At 39.0% G+C, this 19,657-nt stretch overlaps 3 protein-coding genes across 3 annotated transcripts; 2 read left to right on the forward strand and 1 right to left on the reverse strand.

Annotated features, from left to right (window-relative positions):
- The first annotated feature begins 7,780 nt into the window (after window positions 1–7,780).
- Window positions 7,781–10,158, forward strand: LOC113507316. Its single transcript, XM_026890180.1, has 2 exons — window positions 7,781–8,633; window positions 10,040–10,158. Exons 1-2 carry the CDS (start codon window positions 7,781–7,783, stop codon window positions 10,156–10,158), a joined length of 972 nt encoding a protein of 323 aa, XP_026745981.1.
- Window positions 10,159–11,581: 1,423 nt separating this feature from the next.
- On the forward strand, window positions 11,582–12,969 carry LOC113507317. The gene is made up of 2 exons (XM_026890181.1): window positions 11,582–11,924; window positions 12,118–12,969. The coding sequence occupies exons 1-2, from the start codon at window positions 11,823–11,825 to the stop codon at window positions 12,895–12,897; spliced, it is 882 nt and encodes a 293-aa protein (XP_026745982.1). The 5' UTR covers window positions 11,582–11,822; the 3' UTR covers window positions 12,898–12,969.
- A 2,308-nt stretch (window positions 12,970–15,277) lies between these two features.
- Window positions 15,278–18,228, reverse strand: LOC113507318 (collagen alpha-1(XXIV) chain-like). The gene has a single exon (XM_026890183.1). The coding sequence runs from the start codon at window positions 17,337–17,339 to the stop codon at window positions 15,336–15,338; it is 2,004 nt and encodes a 667-aa protein (XP_026745984.1). The 5' UTR covers window positions 17,340–18,228; the 3' UTR covers window positions 15,278–15,335.
- Between the last annotated feature and the right edge of the window lie 1,429 nt (window positions 18,229–19,657).

Raw genomic sequence — 19,657 nt, forward strand, 5'->3', positions numbered from 1 at the left:
GTAATGAGTTAAACAATAAAGATATGTATGTTTTCCAACATAAATATAAATAACATCTAGACACAGAGCAAGATCCAATAATTTTCATAGGAAATAACATAACGAATTGTTTCCATCAATGTTTGACCAACAAGACAATGCAGATTTATAAAAACGTCCAAATATCAAAACAACTCACCTGCCCTATGTCAATGCCTGGATTCAAACTCCGACCAGCATCTTGGAATATATCAGCTCTTACAACCCATTTAGTACCAGTTAAAATATCTACTTCTACTTCTGTTACAGCTATGCCAAAAATATTGTAATTGGTTAATCGTGAGTCATTTTGACCAGCTAAGTAATTGGCTTGTAATGAAACTCCTTGTAAATCTGCTTCGAATACAATCTCCCTCCAAGATGCTTCTGGTTTAGCTGCTCTAAACGGTGCTAATCTTGCTTTGATCTGATCACAACATCTGATCACGCAATATGCACAAGTTTCAGTTGTGTTACTCGCTGCTGTTGCGAAATTGTTTGGGGTTGCAAAGTTATGACTAGGTACAACAGATACAATTTTCAAAGGAACGTCGAGCTCAGAAGCAGCAACTTGGGCTATTTTAGTAAAAATCCCTTGCCCAATTTCTATACCACCAATGTTTACTATGACACTTCCATCACCATGGTTCACAGATACTAGTGCGCCGTGATTACCAACGTAAGCAAACGGAAAAGCCATATTATTTAGTTTTATCCCGCGTTTCTTCCATCTGTTTGATTTATTAAACTGTTTTATTCTTTCCTGTCGCTCCTTCAAATTAATTTTCTCGACAAACATTGGGATCTGCTTAGGCAAATTTTCATCATCTGGGCGATAGTTAGCCATCCGAACTTGTACTGGATCTTTGTTTATTTCTTCAGCTATATGATCTATTATGTGTTCGACACCCGAAATTCCCTCAAGCCAACCTGAAATAGAATCTTTTTGTTTATAACTGAAGGATAGAAAACATTTTTGTAACATATTTGTCATGCTTACCAGGTGCCCGCATAAAACTGTTTGATGGTGCATCCGTGATAACTCCAAAAGATTTTACTTTCCATCTACGAGAATCATAACAAGTCTGTATAGAATTGATTGCCATCGTATTTTCATTTTCGTTTTTAGAATGTCCATCATTTATGTATAATGTAGCATCCATATACTGTATTTCACCTTTTTCATCCACTCCGACCTTAAAAAAGACAATTGTATTTTTTAACACCATTTATTTCACACAACTTATTTCAAATTCAGTATTGTTGCTTGTAAATAATCAATATTTACATAAACATTGATAATTTAAAACCACAAACCTCATAGTCAAGCCTACTGTTAGGTCGTTTACCAAAAGCTCTCGTCATACTCGTCATTGGCATTATAACCCTACAAGGCTTGTTAAATTTATGAGCAACTAAAGCAGTAGCACACGCTGCAAAATTTGATCTAGTAATTTTAGAACCAAAACCGCCTCCACATCTGCGCGTTTTTACTAAAATCCTGTAAAACGAAAACGCTTATAAATACTTTCTTAACAGTAATGGCAAACATGATTTAACTAGCAGGTAATAGGCAATACTTACAAACTCTCAGGTATTTTTAAAACCTGGGCTATTGATGCTTGTACATGGTCCATGAACTGTGTAGATGATATTACTTCAAATCCTTCATCAACTGGTTTGGTAACAGTTGTATGCAGCTCCATTGTGTGGTGAAACTGGCGTGGACTAATAAACGTCCCTTTGACAACGTGCTTTGTATTTGTCCCTCTATCTGTAGGCTCTATACCAGGATACGAAACCAGTCTATTTTCATGTTTTGGAGCATGTATTGCATCATCTATAGTAAAGACTATAGGCTTCATTGGAACATTTTTATAATTCACTTTTACTAATGACGTCATTTTATCGGCTAATTTTTGATTCACAGCCACTACAAGAGCAACTGGTTGGTTATAATAAATTACTTTATCGCTCGCAAAGAGTTCTTCGTTTTCTTCTACGAATAAAAAGTTTGCACGTATAACGCTGTTTACTCCTGGTATATCAGCTGCAGTCAACACTGCTAAAATACCTTCATGTTTCTATCAATAACACAAAACATAATTCAAGTTAAATAAATAAATATTATTTAATTCCTCAATAATCGTTGAAGCACAGCACTAACATTGAGTACTTACCAACGCTTCAGATCCATCAATATTTTCTATATCTCCTTTTACTACAGTGGAAAGAACAAACGCACCAAATATTTCATCTTTTACTCTGGGTTCGTCATCGCTGTACATAGCTTCACCTGCACATTGAATTAGTCCTTCCTTCTTCAGCACCGGCTGTGTAATGGGATACTCATCTTCATCAGTGTCAAATTCTTGATAACTTCGACTAACTGGTGGTCTATCGTCACTTGGTGTAGTCGCTCCAGATTTATAAATAGGATTCAAAACATCCTTAGGGCATAATTTTATAACAGCCTGTAAAGGTTACTCGATATCAATTATGAACAGAACACGTTACGAATATTCACATTTTTTCATAAGTCTAAATTACAATTAAGTCAAATTTCAAAGGGCAGGAGGAACTATCATACCTTGTAGAAAAGGCCCAAAGCCACTTTTTTTCTGACACTCGGGGGTGGGTACGGTGGTCGTACATTAGGATTAATTTCCTTCTCTAAGATCCTCAGAGCCGATTGCAAGGTGTCATTGTTAAATATATTACAGCCCTTCAAAAACTTCTCTGTTTCGTAGGCGTGAGTAAATGATGGATTAATATTACCGTACACAATGGAAGCTTCATCAACGAGATGTGTATGAGGGTTGAATTTCAAAAGAAAAGCTGAATTCACTTCAGCCTGGGCGTTTTGTTCCCTTCTCGCTATCTAGAAACAAATGTTCCTGTTTAGATTTTACTTGCATTTTTAAGGGTTTTGCTATTAGGCATTATTCTGTCCGCAAATTTTCAGATATTGGGATATCACAAAACAAAAAGAGGAAATACTAACCAGTAAGTGTCTACTCAGAAAGTTGAGTTAGCCTTACCTTATAAGTTACTAATTCATAGTTTCTTGACAGAGGCCGCAGTTTTATTTGCGTTATTAGTTTTCCTTTTAGATCAGTTTTCAAAAATTCGGGTAGTTTCATTTCAGTCTGTGTCATATTTCGATCAACTGAAAAAATAATAGGTTACAGTACTGCAATTGTAAAAGCAATTACTCTCACGAACAATATGTTTAGTGTTTATACCAAGGTTAATAGTGGCCCCGATACAATCCAATAATAAAAATACATCTGATTGAAACTTGGATAACAATTCTTCAAAGCCAAATTACCAGCAAGCGTTCCAATCTGAAAACATAAAGAATGACAAAGAACTGTTAATACTATTAAGTTTATGTTACGTATTAATTTACGTATAGACTGTAAATTAATGATTCAAATAAAATAAAAAACAAGAAGTTAAGCCAAGACGTGTTTGTGTGTCTTTTAATATTTTTGGACCTCATCATCAAAGTATTATCTTATCACGCACAACTTTTACCATTACTAGTGGTATGGATAATAGGAGCAGTTATTAAAGTAATTGATTGATTATATTACTAGAATTCAAAAATGTTTAAATTACTTACATTTCTGACTGGTATGTGAGCCACTTTCTCCAAATGATCGTACAGTACATCTAAGTACCAGAAATCTTCGTTTGAATTTGCTAATTCTTTGAATAGGTTCATTGTATCAGTTAAAGTTGTATTAGCTCCTAAGACCAAGTTCACATCTATGTAATGTGTGGCAAGCTCCTCCACATCACTTATGTCAATCAACAGCTTGGGATAGAGCGGCATGGGGAAAAACACCTGAAATCCAAATTAACATTTTAGTTACCCGAATGTCATAAGTTAACACATATCGGTGGAATCACGCAGAGATTCCTCTAAGACAAAAAATAGCCATTAAACTAAAAAATGGACATACATATTTTTTACGATTAGAAACAATTGACTGTTCAGTTTTAATTGGCCTATTATTAGCACTAAATATCCTTTAACACTAGACTGTGCTTACTCTCAAAAATGTACATATGCATACATTACCTCGCGCTGTGTTACCACTGACCAACATGTAAGAGTCATATCCGACGTCGTCCAAAACATTAAAATCGATCGTATATTGTTAACAGCGTACCACAGTCTTCCATCAGCTAAAGATATCTTTTTCGGTAAATCCTTATTGCTTGTATTATTCATGTTCACTAAACACCAGTCGTCAGTGATCCCACAAGTACCGCCACACGCTTCACCGGATTTAGGACATATTTGTTCAGACACGTCTTCTATATCCTTTATTTTTTTTAAGATATTTGGATCTGGGTTAAGGGCAAGTGATTTGAATGCTTCCAAAATAGGACGATAGCCAGTGCACCTACATATGTTGCCGCCTAAAGAGTTTTCTATTTCTGCTTCCGTTAAATGACGATCACTACTATCTACAAGACTAAAACATTAACTGCATTAATTCTTGTGGTAAAATAATTTAAGACTTAGCAAAATTAATTAAATTGGAATTAAATAATCTGTGTGTGGAAAAGATACATAGAACCAAAAAAGGGTTCCATACAATATTTAAGCGCTATTAAATCGAAGCAAACATTTGACCAATAAAAAAGTTACCTATACATGGTCATAACAAATCCTGGACTGCAATATCCACACTGCGACCCAAAGAAATGATTGAGACGTTTCTGTATGATGTTGTAACCAATCTTCCGGTTTCCAATGCCTTCGATAGTTGTTATGTCCCAGCCATCACAGGACATTAGAACCACGAGACACTGTTGAAATAAAGACTAGTATCAGAGACTTTCTCCATTTCTTGAGTAAAAGACACTCATTTACAAACCAATCAAATCCTACTCAGTTCGCAAGGCCGTAGGGCCGAGTGCTTGAAATTATTTTAAAGCTTAGATCCTTTGAATTGCCTTATTAGTGACGGCAGGCCGTAGAATATCTTTCAGTCAAATCTCGTTAGAAGAAAAAATATGTCCTGAGATTTTTTCGGGAATAAAAAAACTAGCTTCAATATCTAATCTTTGGACTTCAAAGTCTAAAACCACGGAAATTGCTTTCTAGTGGTAGTAAGGTTACTTACAGAGTTGACGGAGAAGGAACACATTTCCTGTGAGTCGGGCTGACGAGCTCGCACGTTGACGACGCACGCGCCGCAGCCGCCCTCCTGACACATGTACTTAGTGCCGCGCAGCTCCGCATAGCGACGGATATAATCATTTAACGTCAGGTCCACAGGAAATTCAGAACCCGCTGCAAAATAGAAATAGGTATATATTTTTTGTACTTGGGAAACTAAAAAAGAAAGGAAAATATGTAGTACGCACCGCTATAGTTTCTTCCATTGATTTTAAAATTTACTCGATCCATTTCATATGCCTTTTGCCATGTAAATGGTACTTCCAAGCATCTGACACCAAGAAAAGTAATGGCCAGACAAAGTCAAACTAAATAATGCCTTAAATTTAAATAACGAGTGCGCTCACGAAAAATATCAGGGCATTGATGCGTAAACAGGATTTACAGATGTTTTTGCTGAATTCTGATCTACTAGCTGCTTGTCCCGTAACTCTGTCTGCGTATTATACAAAATAGAATTGAAACACACATAGCACCGCACTTTTAATATTTAAAAAACTTGGAACATCCTTTAAACCATCAGAAGAAATAGTAGAGAACAATTAAGTTTAAAACATTGGCAATGGAAAACTTTTTGTTAACGCGGCATCATTTTCAAACTAAATACTAAAAAAACTATGCTCCTAGCATTACTCGTAAATATAATGGATTTGCATACGACCACCATGGTACGCTTGTACCAGCACACTCATAGCTACTGACAGTGAATATTAACAGAAGGATTATCTACTCGTGCTCACACTATTACCTCAAGTACGCGTTTCCACTACACGGGCACATTACCGTTGCCATGGTTACTAGAGGCATACCCTCGCAATTTCAAAAGTACTCCGCTTATTAACAAACTTTTAGATAGTTATGTGTATATGTTAGTAAACTCCGATTCCTTATCGATATATTGTCCGAAAAACTAACAGCAGATAAAAACAAATAGAATCTTTGAAATGAAATTAATTATCGGTAATAACTTAAAAACACGACAGAAAATTAATAAGGTTAAGAAAAAGTATAATTAATAACTTCCTTGAATAGTTATGACGTTTTTACATTATAAGCTGCTCTTAAAAACAAGGACAGATTAATAGTTACATGTTCGAAAGTAAAGTTGTTCTAGTTAAAATGCAATCCGTAGTAGTGGTGGAATCCAGCAAGATACCAGAGATTTAACTAGTAATTGCTCCGTTGAATATTCAAAGCCGTATGCCTGATGATCGCTAGACGCGGTAACACAGCCTTGATTAGACACTACAGTACTGTACTGTATACTTAATACCAAAGAAAGTAACGATACAAATGTTGTTAAGTGAAGTAAAACTATTTAAGTGTATGAGAATAAGCAGATAAGTATTTTTTTAAATAATAAACGACTTCGTTCCCGTGGGTAGAAGAAGATGTAAGTTATGATTTATACCCCTCCTGTTTTTTTTTTCACATTTTCCATTGTATCTTCGCTCCTATTAGTCGCAGCGTGATGGTTTATAGCCTAAAGCCTTCCTCGATTAATTGTCTACTCAACACAAAAAGAATTTTTCAATTTGGACCAGTAGTTCCTGAGATTAGCGCGTTCAAACAAACAAACAAACTCTTCAGGTTTATATATTAATATAGAATATAGATATAGATAATCCTTGTGTCGCGGGGAGTTTCTAAAACATTCATGTCTTAACAAATACACTCAGACACAGGACAAGCTTTCTTTGATCACAAAAATACTTGTCCTACGCGGGGATCGAACCCGCGACCTGTGACCTCAACAACTCGGCTATACGAAATTTACGTTTTGTAAAACAAAACATGTGGCCATTTAATATATTTTTTCCGTCTTACAAAAAGAGTATAGGTATTTAAAACAAAGACTTTTCTTCGTTGAAACATGAAAGTACATCAGTAAATTCATTTAAAATTATCCGTCAAACGTTAAACTGTTTTGTGACTCGACTTGTTACATTTTTGTTTAGATGTTTTACTTTGCAAACTTAATAATAAAGAGCTGTCTCATATTGATCCGGATGACGCGAGTGGCAAGCTTGCTTGTAGAGCACGAGAACTGTCACTTATAGTAAAAACACGGGACTCGAATGAAGACACCAAAGTGAGGCTTAGCAAGTCAATAGACCCGAGACGTAGATACACTGACACAACTAATAACGATGTTATAATTGCTCCTGATAAGATTGCATTACAAAGAAAAAGTAAAGATACACCTGATAAAGAAGCATTAACAGGTTTAAAGTCTCCTGGTGATTATGCTAGGAATACAGTGGCATCAGTGATGATCGATGTTTTACCAATTCAACATAGACCTTCCGTACTTAAAAAAGACTTAAAAGAACATTTTAACAAGGGTATCACTAATGCAATAAATCAATTGCAATTACCAAAACCGAAAAGATTTCAACTGAAAAAAAAGTTAAATAACATCGTTGAAAAGAACATAGATATGTCAACTTTAGGGAAACAACAGGATGTAGAAGATTTAAAACAACTTATTTTAGATGATTCCAGTAAAACGATTAACGAATTAGCACTTTCTCCTGATAAAAACAAAGTGTTAAAAAGAAAATGGCTAACTTAATCGAAAATAAACTCAATGACTCTTTGTTAATGGAAGAGACCAAAACACAACCGAGATTGTCAAAAGATCTTTCTGAAGCTATTGATCAACTACCTATAGCGAGTACTGAAAAAGAAAACTTAAAAGATAAATTGAATGATATGGTTAACGAGGAGGTAGAGAATAAAACTGAAACGGACCCTCCCGATACCAGGAAAAGCGTCGACGCTACCAGAAAAAGCGTCGACGCTACCAGAAAAAGCGTCGACACTACCAGAAAAAGCGTCGACACTAGTAGAAAAAGCGTCGACACTACCAGAAAAAGCGTCGACACTACAGATTTGTCGGCACCCGAAAAAACTAAGAACGATATTCTTCTACAGTCCGTCGAGCCGGAGACTGAAACTACTTCAGTTCAAACTCCTAAAGTCACGGACACACAAACAAACACATCGGAGGTAATGACAGAAAAATCTCAACAGACATTCAAACCACAGATACCTATAGACAAAGCTGAAGAAGAATACACTAATCAATTAAATACTACATTTAAAAACTGGATAGATGGGCATTTGAATATAGATGATAATGAAAAAGAACGGATTAATAGCAAGCTGACCGATGATATAGTAGCTAGGAAGAAATTTCTGCAAATTAATCCAAGGGCGACGTCACGGGAAGAGGACGTTTATAATCTGAAGAATTTATTGTATCGGAGGATTAACCCCGTGTTGAGCATGGGACAGCTCGCTTTTCTTCTGACGGACGCTGGGACTCTGATGAATGCAATAGCGGCAATACCTGTACCATTCATGGTCGTGCCACTGGATTTCTTTCCGATAGACGATTCGGACACTAGTGGTAAGATGGCTTGTGTAATAGAAACAAATATTGAAGGCATTTGGAAACGAGAGCAGGTAATGGTTACTGCAAGTGATTTTTTAAGGTTTTTCTACTGAATCTCTGGCGTGTAGGTATTTCGTATAATGGCACAAATTTTAACTTTCCTATTATACGAATTTCATGTTTGGTTTATGATAAGTCAGCTACCTATAAGATTATCTTTGAGTCATACCTGAGAATATCCCGTTGTCCATCTTTGTGTGTGCAGACCCGTGGTTCACGGCAGCATTCTTTAATTTAGTTTTCTTAGTACCTTGCTTCGACTTGGCTCCATTTCAAATAGCACGAATCATTCTGCTCGGTCTTAAATAGACCTGATTGGGGACTTTCTGCAACAGATAGTTCAAAACAGAAACGAGAAAATTAAACGACTTAGGTTTCGTCATAAATACTTAGTGATATTTTATAAACTCACATCTCAATATTTGCTCCTTGAATCGTTCTATCAAAAAAACATTGGTTAAGCTTAAGATTTAGTTCTTGACTTTTATAGTTTGAATTTTTATGCGACGTGGGAGCTATTTAACCGTTCTCTTTAGATTCATCATTTCCAAAAAAAGTTCCAAAATTCATGGCAGTGATGATGAGTATTGCAGTTTGAACTTAGTATGAAGTGTAGCGTTTACAGACCTGCAGTGTACTGCAAAATGTGTAATTGCGATTCTATTTTGTGTGTAAAAAAACAAACACATTAAACGATGGCAATGAAGGTCTGTGGATACAATCTTAATATATATAAATCTCGTGTCACAATGTTTGTCCTCAATGGACTCCTAAACCACTTAACCAATTATAATAAAATTCGCACACCATGTGCAGTTCGATCCAACTTGAGAGATAGGATAGTTTTAAATCTCAAGTTATAGTCGCAATTTCTTCTAACCACGCGGATGAAATCGCGGGCAACAGCTAGTTTAGGTATAAGATAAGATGGCGAATTGTGTCTTAAAATAATGATGCACGTTTTTTGAAAGGTAAAGGGATGTTAGTCCGCTTCGATAAACGAGACTCATTCTTTTCTTTACGTCTTTTACGTAGTTTGTTTAGGAAAGTGGAAATCGTTCCTGGAGGAGAGATCGCCTGGATAAGAGGTATTAAATTTCCATAAAATATACTTTTATTTCTATATTATTTAATTATATTCTTCATTCCATTTAATGAAGACTGTTCTAATATTGGGGCTTTTGCTAAATTCTTTGTAGAGTCCGTGTCATTTGTCCCCATAATACATTTTTTCTGAGATTATATTTTGAATATTTTTTTAACGCATTATTTTTGGAACGCATGTTATTTTAAATTCGATTTTGGCTCTGCTATGAGAATGATACAAACACATTATAAATATTTTATTTCTCAAATTACAGATGATCAGAAACTTGAATCAGATATTAAATATCAAGTCAACGATTGGGTTGATACTTTACCAGTTACCATACGAAATGACGACGAGAAGAAAGACTTAGACACAAGACAGGCGCTCTAATCGCCACTTGAAGGAAATGGTACAAAGAAGGAAATGCTGACGAAATGAAAGAAGCCGCTAAAGCTTACATGTATGACATACCGATAGAGAATGAACTCAAAAGCAATGATGCCTTTATGGACGAGAAAGCCGCAGAGCTTGTCGAAAATATCACTTCATTACCCAAAAAGAGAGGTAAAGACCGGCAGTATGGCATGAGCTTCAACGGACTTACTGATTTTGTTGACAACTGGATCGTCAATATACATATTGACGATGAAACGAAAAGTGAAGCGGAGATTGAAAAAATGAAAAAAGATATAGCATATGAATTGATACACAAAATCGGAGAAATGAATGTTGATCCTGAAATATTTAATGATGAGGCTATGTATGAAGACGTTTTAAGGGATGAATTGAATGGTTTACTAGAAGATTTATCCATATCAGATCAAACTTAGGTGATTTGAAAGAAGACCTTATAGACAAAGTTAAAGAAGCACAGCACCGAGCTAAAGACGAAGTTATTGGACAGAATTACAAACGTAACTTGCGAAATAATATTTCGTCAATTTTACCTGATCCACGAACTGCTACAGCTGAAGAACAAGCAACTATGGAAGTTTTAAAAGATCACTTGCTGACGCATTCATAAACCTACACTTTTCCGGAAATGATGAAGAGTTAAAAGGTAAATTAAAAAACAAAATATCCAGTGAGATCAACAAGTTTTGTAACGACTACTTGCAGAGCCATCCAGGAGAATCAATTGACAGTAACAAATTACAACGCGACTTGTTTAATGCTTTAGTACAAGTGCCTTTACCGCCTGAGGACTCAATGAAATATGAAGTGGAACAAGTTAGAATAAGAGACGAAATTAATGAGTGGGTAAAAGGATTACCCTTAGAACCCCAAACTCCACAAGCTGTACTAACTCGAAACAAATGATTTACGTACTGTCAAAAAAACTATTTGACATTGAAATTGAAATTACTGATTCGCAAGCCATTCCAGCTATGCGAAAAGAAATACAGAGGTTCCTAAAAAAACTTCCTCTAAGACCTGGAGAAGATCAAAATATTGAAACATTCTGTAACGATCTGATTGCAAGACTTAAGTCTTCGGAAATCTCAAGAAAGTATAGCGAGTCTTCATACATAGCTTTTGATGAGTACGGTAGACCATGCATGGGTGGTAGGCTAGCACCGCTGGCAGCGGCCGTGCCCAGCAGGCCGTCCTTGCACAATTAGCCGACCCAGCACAGCAGGCCGCCCATGTCCGGCTCGTGCAGGTATGGCCGGCCGCCCCAGTCTTAGGGGCGCTCCAATGGCGGGAATGGCGGGCACAGACAATATGTGCCCTTATTACAGGAACTTACTAGAGAAACAACAATCCACTCCCCCCCCGAAACCACCTTGCTACGGCCAAACTAGTACCCATACCCTCCTTGTACGTTAAACTCTGAAGATGTCGCACATTTAGAAAGAATTAGAGAACGGTCATGTTTAGCACCGAAATGCTTATCGTCATTTGTAAGACCAAAACGTAGTACAGGCGTGGGACCGCGCCCTATTGATGCTGGTAGTCAAACAGTGCTTAACCCTGTATCTTCACAGAAAGCAAATCAGCCGAGTCCATATTGCCCAAGTAGTCTAAGAGATCCCACAAGAACTTGCCCCGGCATGCCCGCGAGTACGTCCAACCAATCTTCGTATCAAGACAGAAGAACAACGCTCACCGGCACACCTATAGAAACTGATAGTCGAGGCGAAGTGCAGCCAAATGTGAGACATTTTACTGTTGTTATTATTTAGCTTTAAACAATCTTCGCAGTCATATCAGTCATTTATCGGTCAACTGATTATACCTACAGGTATTGTGGAAGGTACTAATGTAAACGACAAACCCGACCATGCCCAATACATTTTTTTTTTTTGGACTATTTAATATTTTATTCTTTAAACTGTTTGTTTACAGATCATGGTAAACGAATACTACTGGGATACACCCCAGGCTCCTCCCAAGGGACCAGAACCTGTATCACAGCGGCCTAGCAGGGCTCAGGCACAGCCCTCCTTCCCGCAGAACATGCCTTGTGACGACGTGTGCCCGAGTCCCGCCATGAAGTCCCAACGCTGCCCTCACTGCGCCCAACAGAAATACTACCAGATGCCTCAAGACAAGTCCTCTCATGGGTCCTTGCCCTGCTCTCGACCGACGTGGAAACCCTGGACGCCTAGCATCAATCCAATATCACCTCCGTGCCAGTCAACTCCACTTAGCTCTCCAGGAATGTCATTCCGATACAATAACGAAAACAGAGTGCCCAGACGAGACGGGCTTCAGGACCAAACATCGTGCAGCAGACCTTATAGGAAGGAGCGAGTGATAGAGTTAGGCTCTTTAGATGACTTAAGTCGACCGAGACCGAAAAAACGGAACGATAACAATTTTGATTGGAGCTACGCGAAGTTTTCAGACGACGATAACTTCTGGGGAACACCGTGTATGAGGCGAGTCATTCTGGATGAAGGGATTGATGAACCGATTCTAATGGAGAGGGAGAAGAGAGAAGAACGAGTGAGATGTAACTGCAAAGAGAGACTGGTCCCTAAATGTGACCCTCGGGGTCCGACCAGGAGCTACAATCAACCACCGCACCAGAGCCGCAATGAAGAGTCCAATACTCTAAAGAGATGTTCTAAGTGTTGTGGCATCCACTGCCCGTATCCCAGCTATTTGTATTTTCGACAGTAATTATGTGAAAGTGTTGTGTCGTCCCATAAATGTTGTGCTGTTGTATTTGAAATTAAAATTCTAAGATCACTACATACTATCTGATTATTTGTTTTGTTAACTCCTAGCTTGCACTGAAGTATTTTTTTACTCAATGTCATGATCGGATACCTAATCATTCTAACAATATTTAATACTCCTTCTGTACTCTGCCAAGTCGTTCTAACATGGCCGCCATGGCGTGCTCCTACCTTCCGGTGACGTTTTGCTCAAGTTGGCTTCTGGAGCAAATTGCCACAGCAAAGCAGCTTTAAGAAAATTGTTTGCTAAGACGAAAATTAAACAGGTTGTTAGGGTTAATTTATGCCTTCGCCTGCAACAAATTAAGTTGAACAGGACTTGGCTCCTATATGATCTCAAAACTTTTTTGAAGAATTGGATTTGGAAGAATTGTGTAGAGAGACTTGGCTCTTTATACAATGAATGTTTTTGGTGGGATCTCATTTGTTTTTGTAGGTAAATAGATAAAGATAAAGATAGATTAGATACTTTTTAAGGTAAGTTTATTTGAGGATAATGTGTACGTGTATACTGAACAACAGCATTCAGATTTATTTTGGGATGCGGGGCCGAGTATCGGGAACAGCTGTATAATACTTAACTTTCCTTCCCTTTTTCTGGATTTTTCCGGCGATAACTGGCAGCAGCTTCTGTCAATTGCAGGGGTCGAGAAAATTTTGAGGTTTCTGGCCTACCACGTTTAACTTTTTTAGACCTCCCCGAAGTTTTATGATTTTTTTCACCAGATTCAGTCGAGCAAAGTGATTGAGAAGTATTTTCATGAACTCGAAGGTCTGAAACTATGGGGTTATTATCGGGGACGAGTACTTCAAAATGGCCTCCAAACAAACTCCCAGTGAATCGTAAACGTTGCACGGGTTTCCTAGGATCATTACCGAACGATTCCTGCAAGCGACCATTTTGGTAAACTTCGAAAATAAATGGATACAACACGGCGGCCGCTTATATATGCCATATTTTGTCGTTTTCAGCATGGCCTCTGAATAATTGTACGCATTCATAAACCTCTCCACGTTCATCACAGGTATAGACCTGCATGTCATTCCAATTCTCAACTATAAATATTACACAATTGACAACAGAACGCCTAATTTCATGTGACGACTGAAAACTCCCATACATGCAGTATGAGAATTGTTAGTATGTATCAAAATAGGTTTTAATGTCTTGTAGCTATGTTATCTATGTTTGTCTCTGTTATGTTGATTGTCAAATATAGTTCATAGAAAATATCCAACGTGTTTTAATAAGAATGAATGAAATAAACACGAACCATCTCTAGGGATAGAGATGACTCGGTTTGGACAAGTATCACCATTTAAGTACAATATTTACATTGTTATATATATTATTGACGATAAGTAACTGAATAATCTATACTAATATACAAAAGCTGAAGAGTTTGTATGTTTGTTTGAACGCGCTAATCTCAGAAACTACTGGTCCAAATTGTATGGTAAAATTCTTTTTGTATTGAATAGACCATTCATCGAGGAAGGCTTTAGGCTATAAATCATCACGCTGCGACTGATAGGAGCGAAGATACAATGGAAAATGTGAAAAAAACAGGGCAGGTATAAATCATATCTTATATCTTCTACCCACGGGGACGAAGTCGCGGGCAAGTCGCTAGTTTATGAGTTTGTAAAATGACAAATGCAACTGTCACTGATACAAAAAAAGGGTGACCCGCTACAATAGTGATGTTCGAAAATCTTACTATGACGAGGACATTTAGTCAATGCCTTTTTTAATAGGTGTCAAAGCCATTTTCGATGATTACAAAAGCTGGAAAAAAATATAAAGAGATTAAGAGGAATTAACACAAGTAAAAGAAAATTCTAGCGTCAAAACTTTTTGTACATAAACAAAGAACAACATTAACAATGCAGTCAAATTCATACACCATGTTCTTGTAAAAACGCAATATAGATTTGTTTTCTAAGGTATACAAATAAGTTTTATATAATTTTTTGTCGCTAAAAACCTATCTTGGTGCCAAATTTGGATGGTTCTAAATTTGCTAGAAGTACCTTAGCTTTTTGATGATCGGTCAGTGAGTGACAAAATGGTGTAACTTTGATCGCTATAACTCGGTAAACTATTGGTTCTAATGTCATGTTATTTTGAGGCGAGCTTGATTAATACTTACTCTAGGTCATCGAAAATCTAAACCCCTAGCTTTGTCCGTATTGATCATACAGGGAGGGGGGGGAGATGAAATAGCCGCGAAACGCTTCGAGAAATAATAGTACGGCCGTGACCCTTTTGCTCGAGACTTGGCTGGGCACTGCCGTGTCCTCAGATAAAATAAAGAACATTGGTTTTTTAATTTATTGACATAAATAGGTGACAATCACAGAAAACACGCACATAATTTAAAAGTAACATCTATAAGGACTGTATCTTGGACATCGTTCGTCGAATTCGAAGCACCTCCTTCTGCGACGATAAGCCTCCAGGCACTTGCATCTCATCATGTATTCATTGTCTATGTCTTCTCCGTCTGGTGAACCAGGCCCCATCGGAGCACCTACACCGTTGCCGGGTGGCGGCCCGTAGCCGCCTTCATAACCAGGCGTTGGATTCTGTCCTTGTCTTGCGTAATTAGTACCCTGCCGCATCTGACCCTGCAACCCGTAAGCTCTCTGTTGGCCATTCATACCAGGCTCGGTACCCTGCTCTTGAGAAAAAGAACCTTGCCGTCCACCGCATTGGACGTAAGGAGGAATACTACAATGCATTCTGGGGCTAGGGCCAGACTGTGGACCTAATCGCATATTCCTTGGACAAGTGTGCTGCATTGGGGGGCCATGAGTCATATATCCATTACCGGGGCCAGGAGGACCAAGAGGTCCAGGCCTAGAGGAGGGATGCATGCCCTGCTGAGGCATATACGGATTGTTCCCTCCATGATGGTAAGATTCTGGATAGTTCCCAGGTCTCATTTGCGGTTGCTGGGGACCATACCCATCCAGCCGTGTATTGTAGGGACCCATTCCGGTCTGGTGGCCAGGCGGCTGGTTAGGTGGAATACTTTGGAAAGGCACTCCTTTATAAGACTGCTCAGCATATCCCGGAGGTCCATATCCTAAATAAGGCTGTTGTTGTCTCATATCCATCGGAACCCCTTGTGAATTATACGTTTGGTTTGGCCCCATTTGTGCCGACTGTGGTTGCCGATTTCTTGATGATTCGTAAGGAGAGTCTTGATAGTTTTGCCCTTGAGGTTGCCCAGTACTTGTAGCAGCGTCCATTAACGGTGCTAGATACACTTCATGGTTATTAACTTGGGCAAAGGTGGAACTAACTGGATGTTCGTTTTCAAAATCACTGTAGTCGACGGGATCCTTTAACCACCTATTTTTCAATCTGTTATTCAGCTCGTCAACCATAAAATTTATGTTCAAATCTTGATCGTCCTGCAACTTTGCTCTCTTTTCCAAAAATTGACTCATTTCATGTTTCATTTGTTCATCTTTAGGAACGTTTGAGTCGTCTCCGTGTTTTTGAATATCGTATAACTTTTTGGCTAGTAAGTCTATCATTCTTTTTCTTAGTACGCCATCAGTTTCGTTAACTAAAGGTTTAGTAGGCAATTCTCTATACCATTTCTCAACTTCATCCGCAAGTTGGATTTCCTCTGCTTCTGCTTTTAATATATCGTCGTTCGGTATTGGCACTTCGTCTAGTACTTTCATAGCTATTCGTGCCAACTGTGGCTTTTTAAAGAACCTGAAACCGGCATTGTGTTCCTTAGACAGATGATTTGTCAAATCATCGATTTTTTTCATCAATCTATTCTTGTATATGTTGGCTTTTACTGGGTTTTCGTCTTTATATTTAGTATCTAAAATATATGCATCAGCCATTTCAGCCAAAAAACCTTGTTGCAGTAAGAAACATTCTTCTAATTCCAATTCTCGTGCAAATTTCCGATTAAATTTATTCCTAACACGCTGCCTAAAAGATGGTCTATCAGAAAGCCCATGTAGCTCTTCCAGCATGTCGATAGCGTTAGTCAGAACGTCAATTTTCCAAGGATGACGCTTGCTTTTAAAATTTTCTGTTTGTGGAAGAACGTCCAACATATCATCTATCTTCTCTTCAAGCATAAACTCGAAGTAACCGTAGTCATTTTCGATTTCAGGGTCGGCCTTTAATTTGAAAAACGTCTTTACAATTCCATTATAAATGCCGGTTCTAGCAAGTTCAGCTAATTTTTCAGTTTCAGGTGTTGTTGATTCTATAGGTAAGGCGTCGCATTTCTCCTTAAAAATCTTCTGGTATTTTTCGTATATCGCTTCTTTGGTACCATCTTGCGGTGTCGGAGGTGGTGGTGGAGGTGTCGTTGCTCCACCATTACCACTTGGCGATACCATATAAACTATTCTGCTCGAATTCGATGGTGAATCTCCAGTAGAATTTTTTTGTTATTTTTTTGCGCTTGGGGATTATTTTGAATTGCATTTGAATTTCCTGAAGCATTAGAACTACTCAACTTACTATCAGTCGGTTGGACAGGCATGCCCGAAACTGGTCTGCTGGCCGGAGGCACTGGTCTCGATCCTTCTTTCATCCTTTTAGCAGACTGTGGTGATAATAATTCAAGTGTACCTACACCACCTGCAGGGCCAGAACTACTTCCACTACTACTTATTGGTGTTTCGCCAATTGCTGAAGTACCAGAATTACTCATCCTTCTCATAGACTGTGGCTTTAATACTTCTATAGTACCTACACCACCTGGTGGTGGTGTTTCAGAGCGGTAGTTTTTATTAGCGTTCGGACTGTTTACCCTTTTACCGGTAGGTTGCGATGGTTGAGTGTCTCGATTCTCAGGACTGGCCATTCGTTTTCCAGCCGATACTCTTCCAGCGTGAGGAGATTCGGCCACGCTTCGCTTTACAGGTGGAGGTTTCGTATTAGGACTATCGTTATATTTGTCAGGGTTCGTCGAAGAATCCGGATTGGTGATTTGCTTATCGCTGGGTTGTGGCGAAACTCCCGTTGATGCCGATGAGGCTGGTGGAGCTCCATGGCGGTATTGTTCTGTATTAGGGTTTCCTAAAGCAGTAGGACTGCCCGTCCGCTTTTCGGTATGCGAATATGCACTTACACTTGATCCACCAGATTGAGGTGAAACTGGCGGAGCGGAAGGACTGTTCGTCCATTTATCAGTCGGTTGTGGAGATGTACTTAAATTTGATCTACCGGTTTGAGGTGCAGCTTGTGAAGCTTGTGAAGAGTTATGGCTGCTTACCCCTTTATCACTCGTTCTGAAGGTGCATTAAAACCAGATCTACCGGGTTGAGGCGATGCTGGTGCAGCGTTAGGGTTACCCACCCATTTATCGGATGGCTGTGAAGATGTACTCAAACTAGACCTACCGGATTGAGGTCCACCTGGCGAATTGTAAGGGCTATTCACCCGTTTGTCAGTCAGTTGTGGAGACGTACTTAAACTTGATCTACCGGGTTGCGGTGAAGATTGCGAAGCAGTAGGACTGTTCGACCGTTTATCTGTTGGCTGTGAAGATGAACTAAAACTGGAACTTCCGGATTGAGGTGCACCTGGCGAATTGGAAGGGCTATCCATCCTTTTACCAGTCGGTTGCGGGGACGAACTAAAATTGCCGGGTTGAGGTGAAGTTTGCGAAGCCGAAGGGCTATCCTTCCATTTATCAGTCGGTTGTGGGGTTGTACTAAAATTAGACCTACCGGGTTGAACACCACCCGGTGGACCGGATGGGCTAGTCGTCCGTTTATCCGTTGGTTGTGGGGATGATCTACCAGGTTGAGATGAAGTTGGTGAAACGGAAGGGCTGTTCTTCCATTTATCAGTAGTTTTTGGGGTTGTACTAAAATTAGATCTACCGGGTTGAGCAGTGCCCGGTGGACCGGACGGGCTTGCCGTTCGTGTATCCGTCGGTTGTGGGATGTACTAAAACTTGTTCTACCGCGTTGAGATGAAGTTGGCGAAGCTGAAGGGCTGTTCGTCCATTTGTCAGTCGGTTGTGGGGATGTACTAAAATTAGATCTACCGGGTTGAGTACCACTTGGAGGACTGGACGGGCTACTTGTCCGTTTATCCGTTAGTTGTGGGGATATACTAAAACTTGTTCTACCGCGTTGAGATGAAGTTGGCGAAACAGAAGGGCTGTTTCGTCCATTTTTCAGTCGGTTGTGGGGATGTACTAAAATTAGATCTACCGGTTTGAGTGGTGCCTGGCGGACCGGATGGGCTAGTCGGACGTTTATCAGTTAATTGTGGAGAGGTACTAAAATTTACAGTGTCAGGTGAAGCTTCTGAGCGGAAGGGCTGTTCATCCATTTATCAGTCGGTTCTGGCGATGTACTAAAATTAGATCTACCGGTTTGAGTAGCTCCTGGTGGAGCAGAAGGACTATGCGTCCGCTTATCCGTTAGTTGTGGAGATGTACTAAAACTCGATCGACCTAGTTGAGGTGAACCTGGCGAAGCAGTAGGGCTGCGCCCATTTATCAGTTGGCTGTGAAGATGTACTAAAACTGGATCGACCTGGTTGCGGTGAAGGCGGGTAGGGCTGTTAGCCCATTTATCAGTTGGTTGTGAAGATGTACTAAAACATACCGATCGGGTTGTGTTAAAGCAGTAGGGCTGCTGGCCCATTTATCAGTTGGTTGTGAAGATGTACTAAAACTGTATCGACCGGGTTGTGG

The sequence above is a fragment of the Trichoplusia ni genome, unplaced genomic scaffold, assembly GCF_003590095.1.
Source record: "Trichoplusia ni isolate ovarian cell line Hi5 unplaced genomic scaffold, tn1 tig00001522, whole genome shotgun sequence".
In the NCBI taxonomy this organism is placed as follows: domain Eukaryota; kingdom Metazoa; phylum Arthropoda; class Insecta; order Lepidoptera; family Noctuidae; genus Trichoplusia; species Trichoplusia ni.

What these genes read in the sequence shown, in the direction of transcription:
- LOC113507318 (XM_026890183.1), bottom strand. Translation starts at nt 17,339, where the DNA reads ATGGTATCGCCAAGTGGTAATGGTGGAGCAACGACACCTCCACCACCA.
- LOC113507317 (XM_026890181.1), top strand. Translation starts at nt 11,823, where the DNA reads ATGCCCGCGAGTACGTCCAACCAATCTTCGTATCAAGACAGAAGAACA. An exon ending in GAGGCGAAGTGCAGCCAAAT is followed by an intron (nt 11,925 to 12,117) that starts GTGAGACATTTT and finishes GTTTGTTTACAG; the next exon opens with ATCATGGTAAACGAATACTA.
- LOC113507316 (XM_026890180.1), top strand. Translation starts at nt 7,781, where the DNA reads ATGGCTAACTTAATCGAAAATAAACTCAATGACTCTTTGTTAATGGAA. An exon ending in AGACGATTCGGACACTAGTG is followed by an intron (nt 8,634 to 10,039) that starts GTAAGATGGCTT and finishes CTCAAATTACAG; the next exon opens with ATGATCAGAAACTTGAATCA.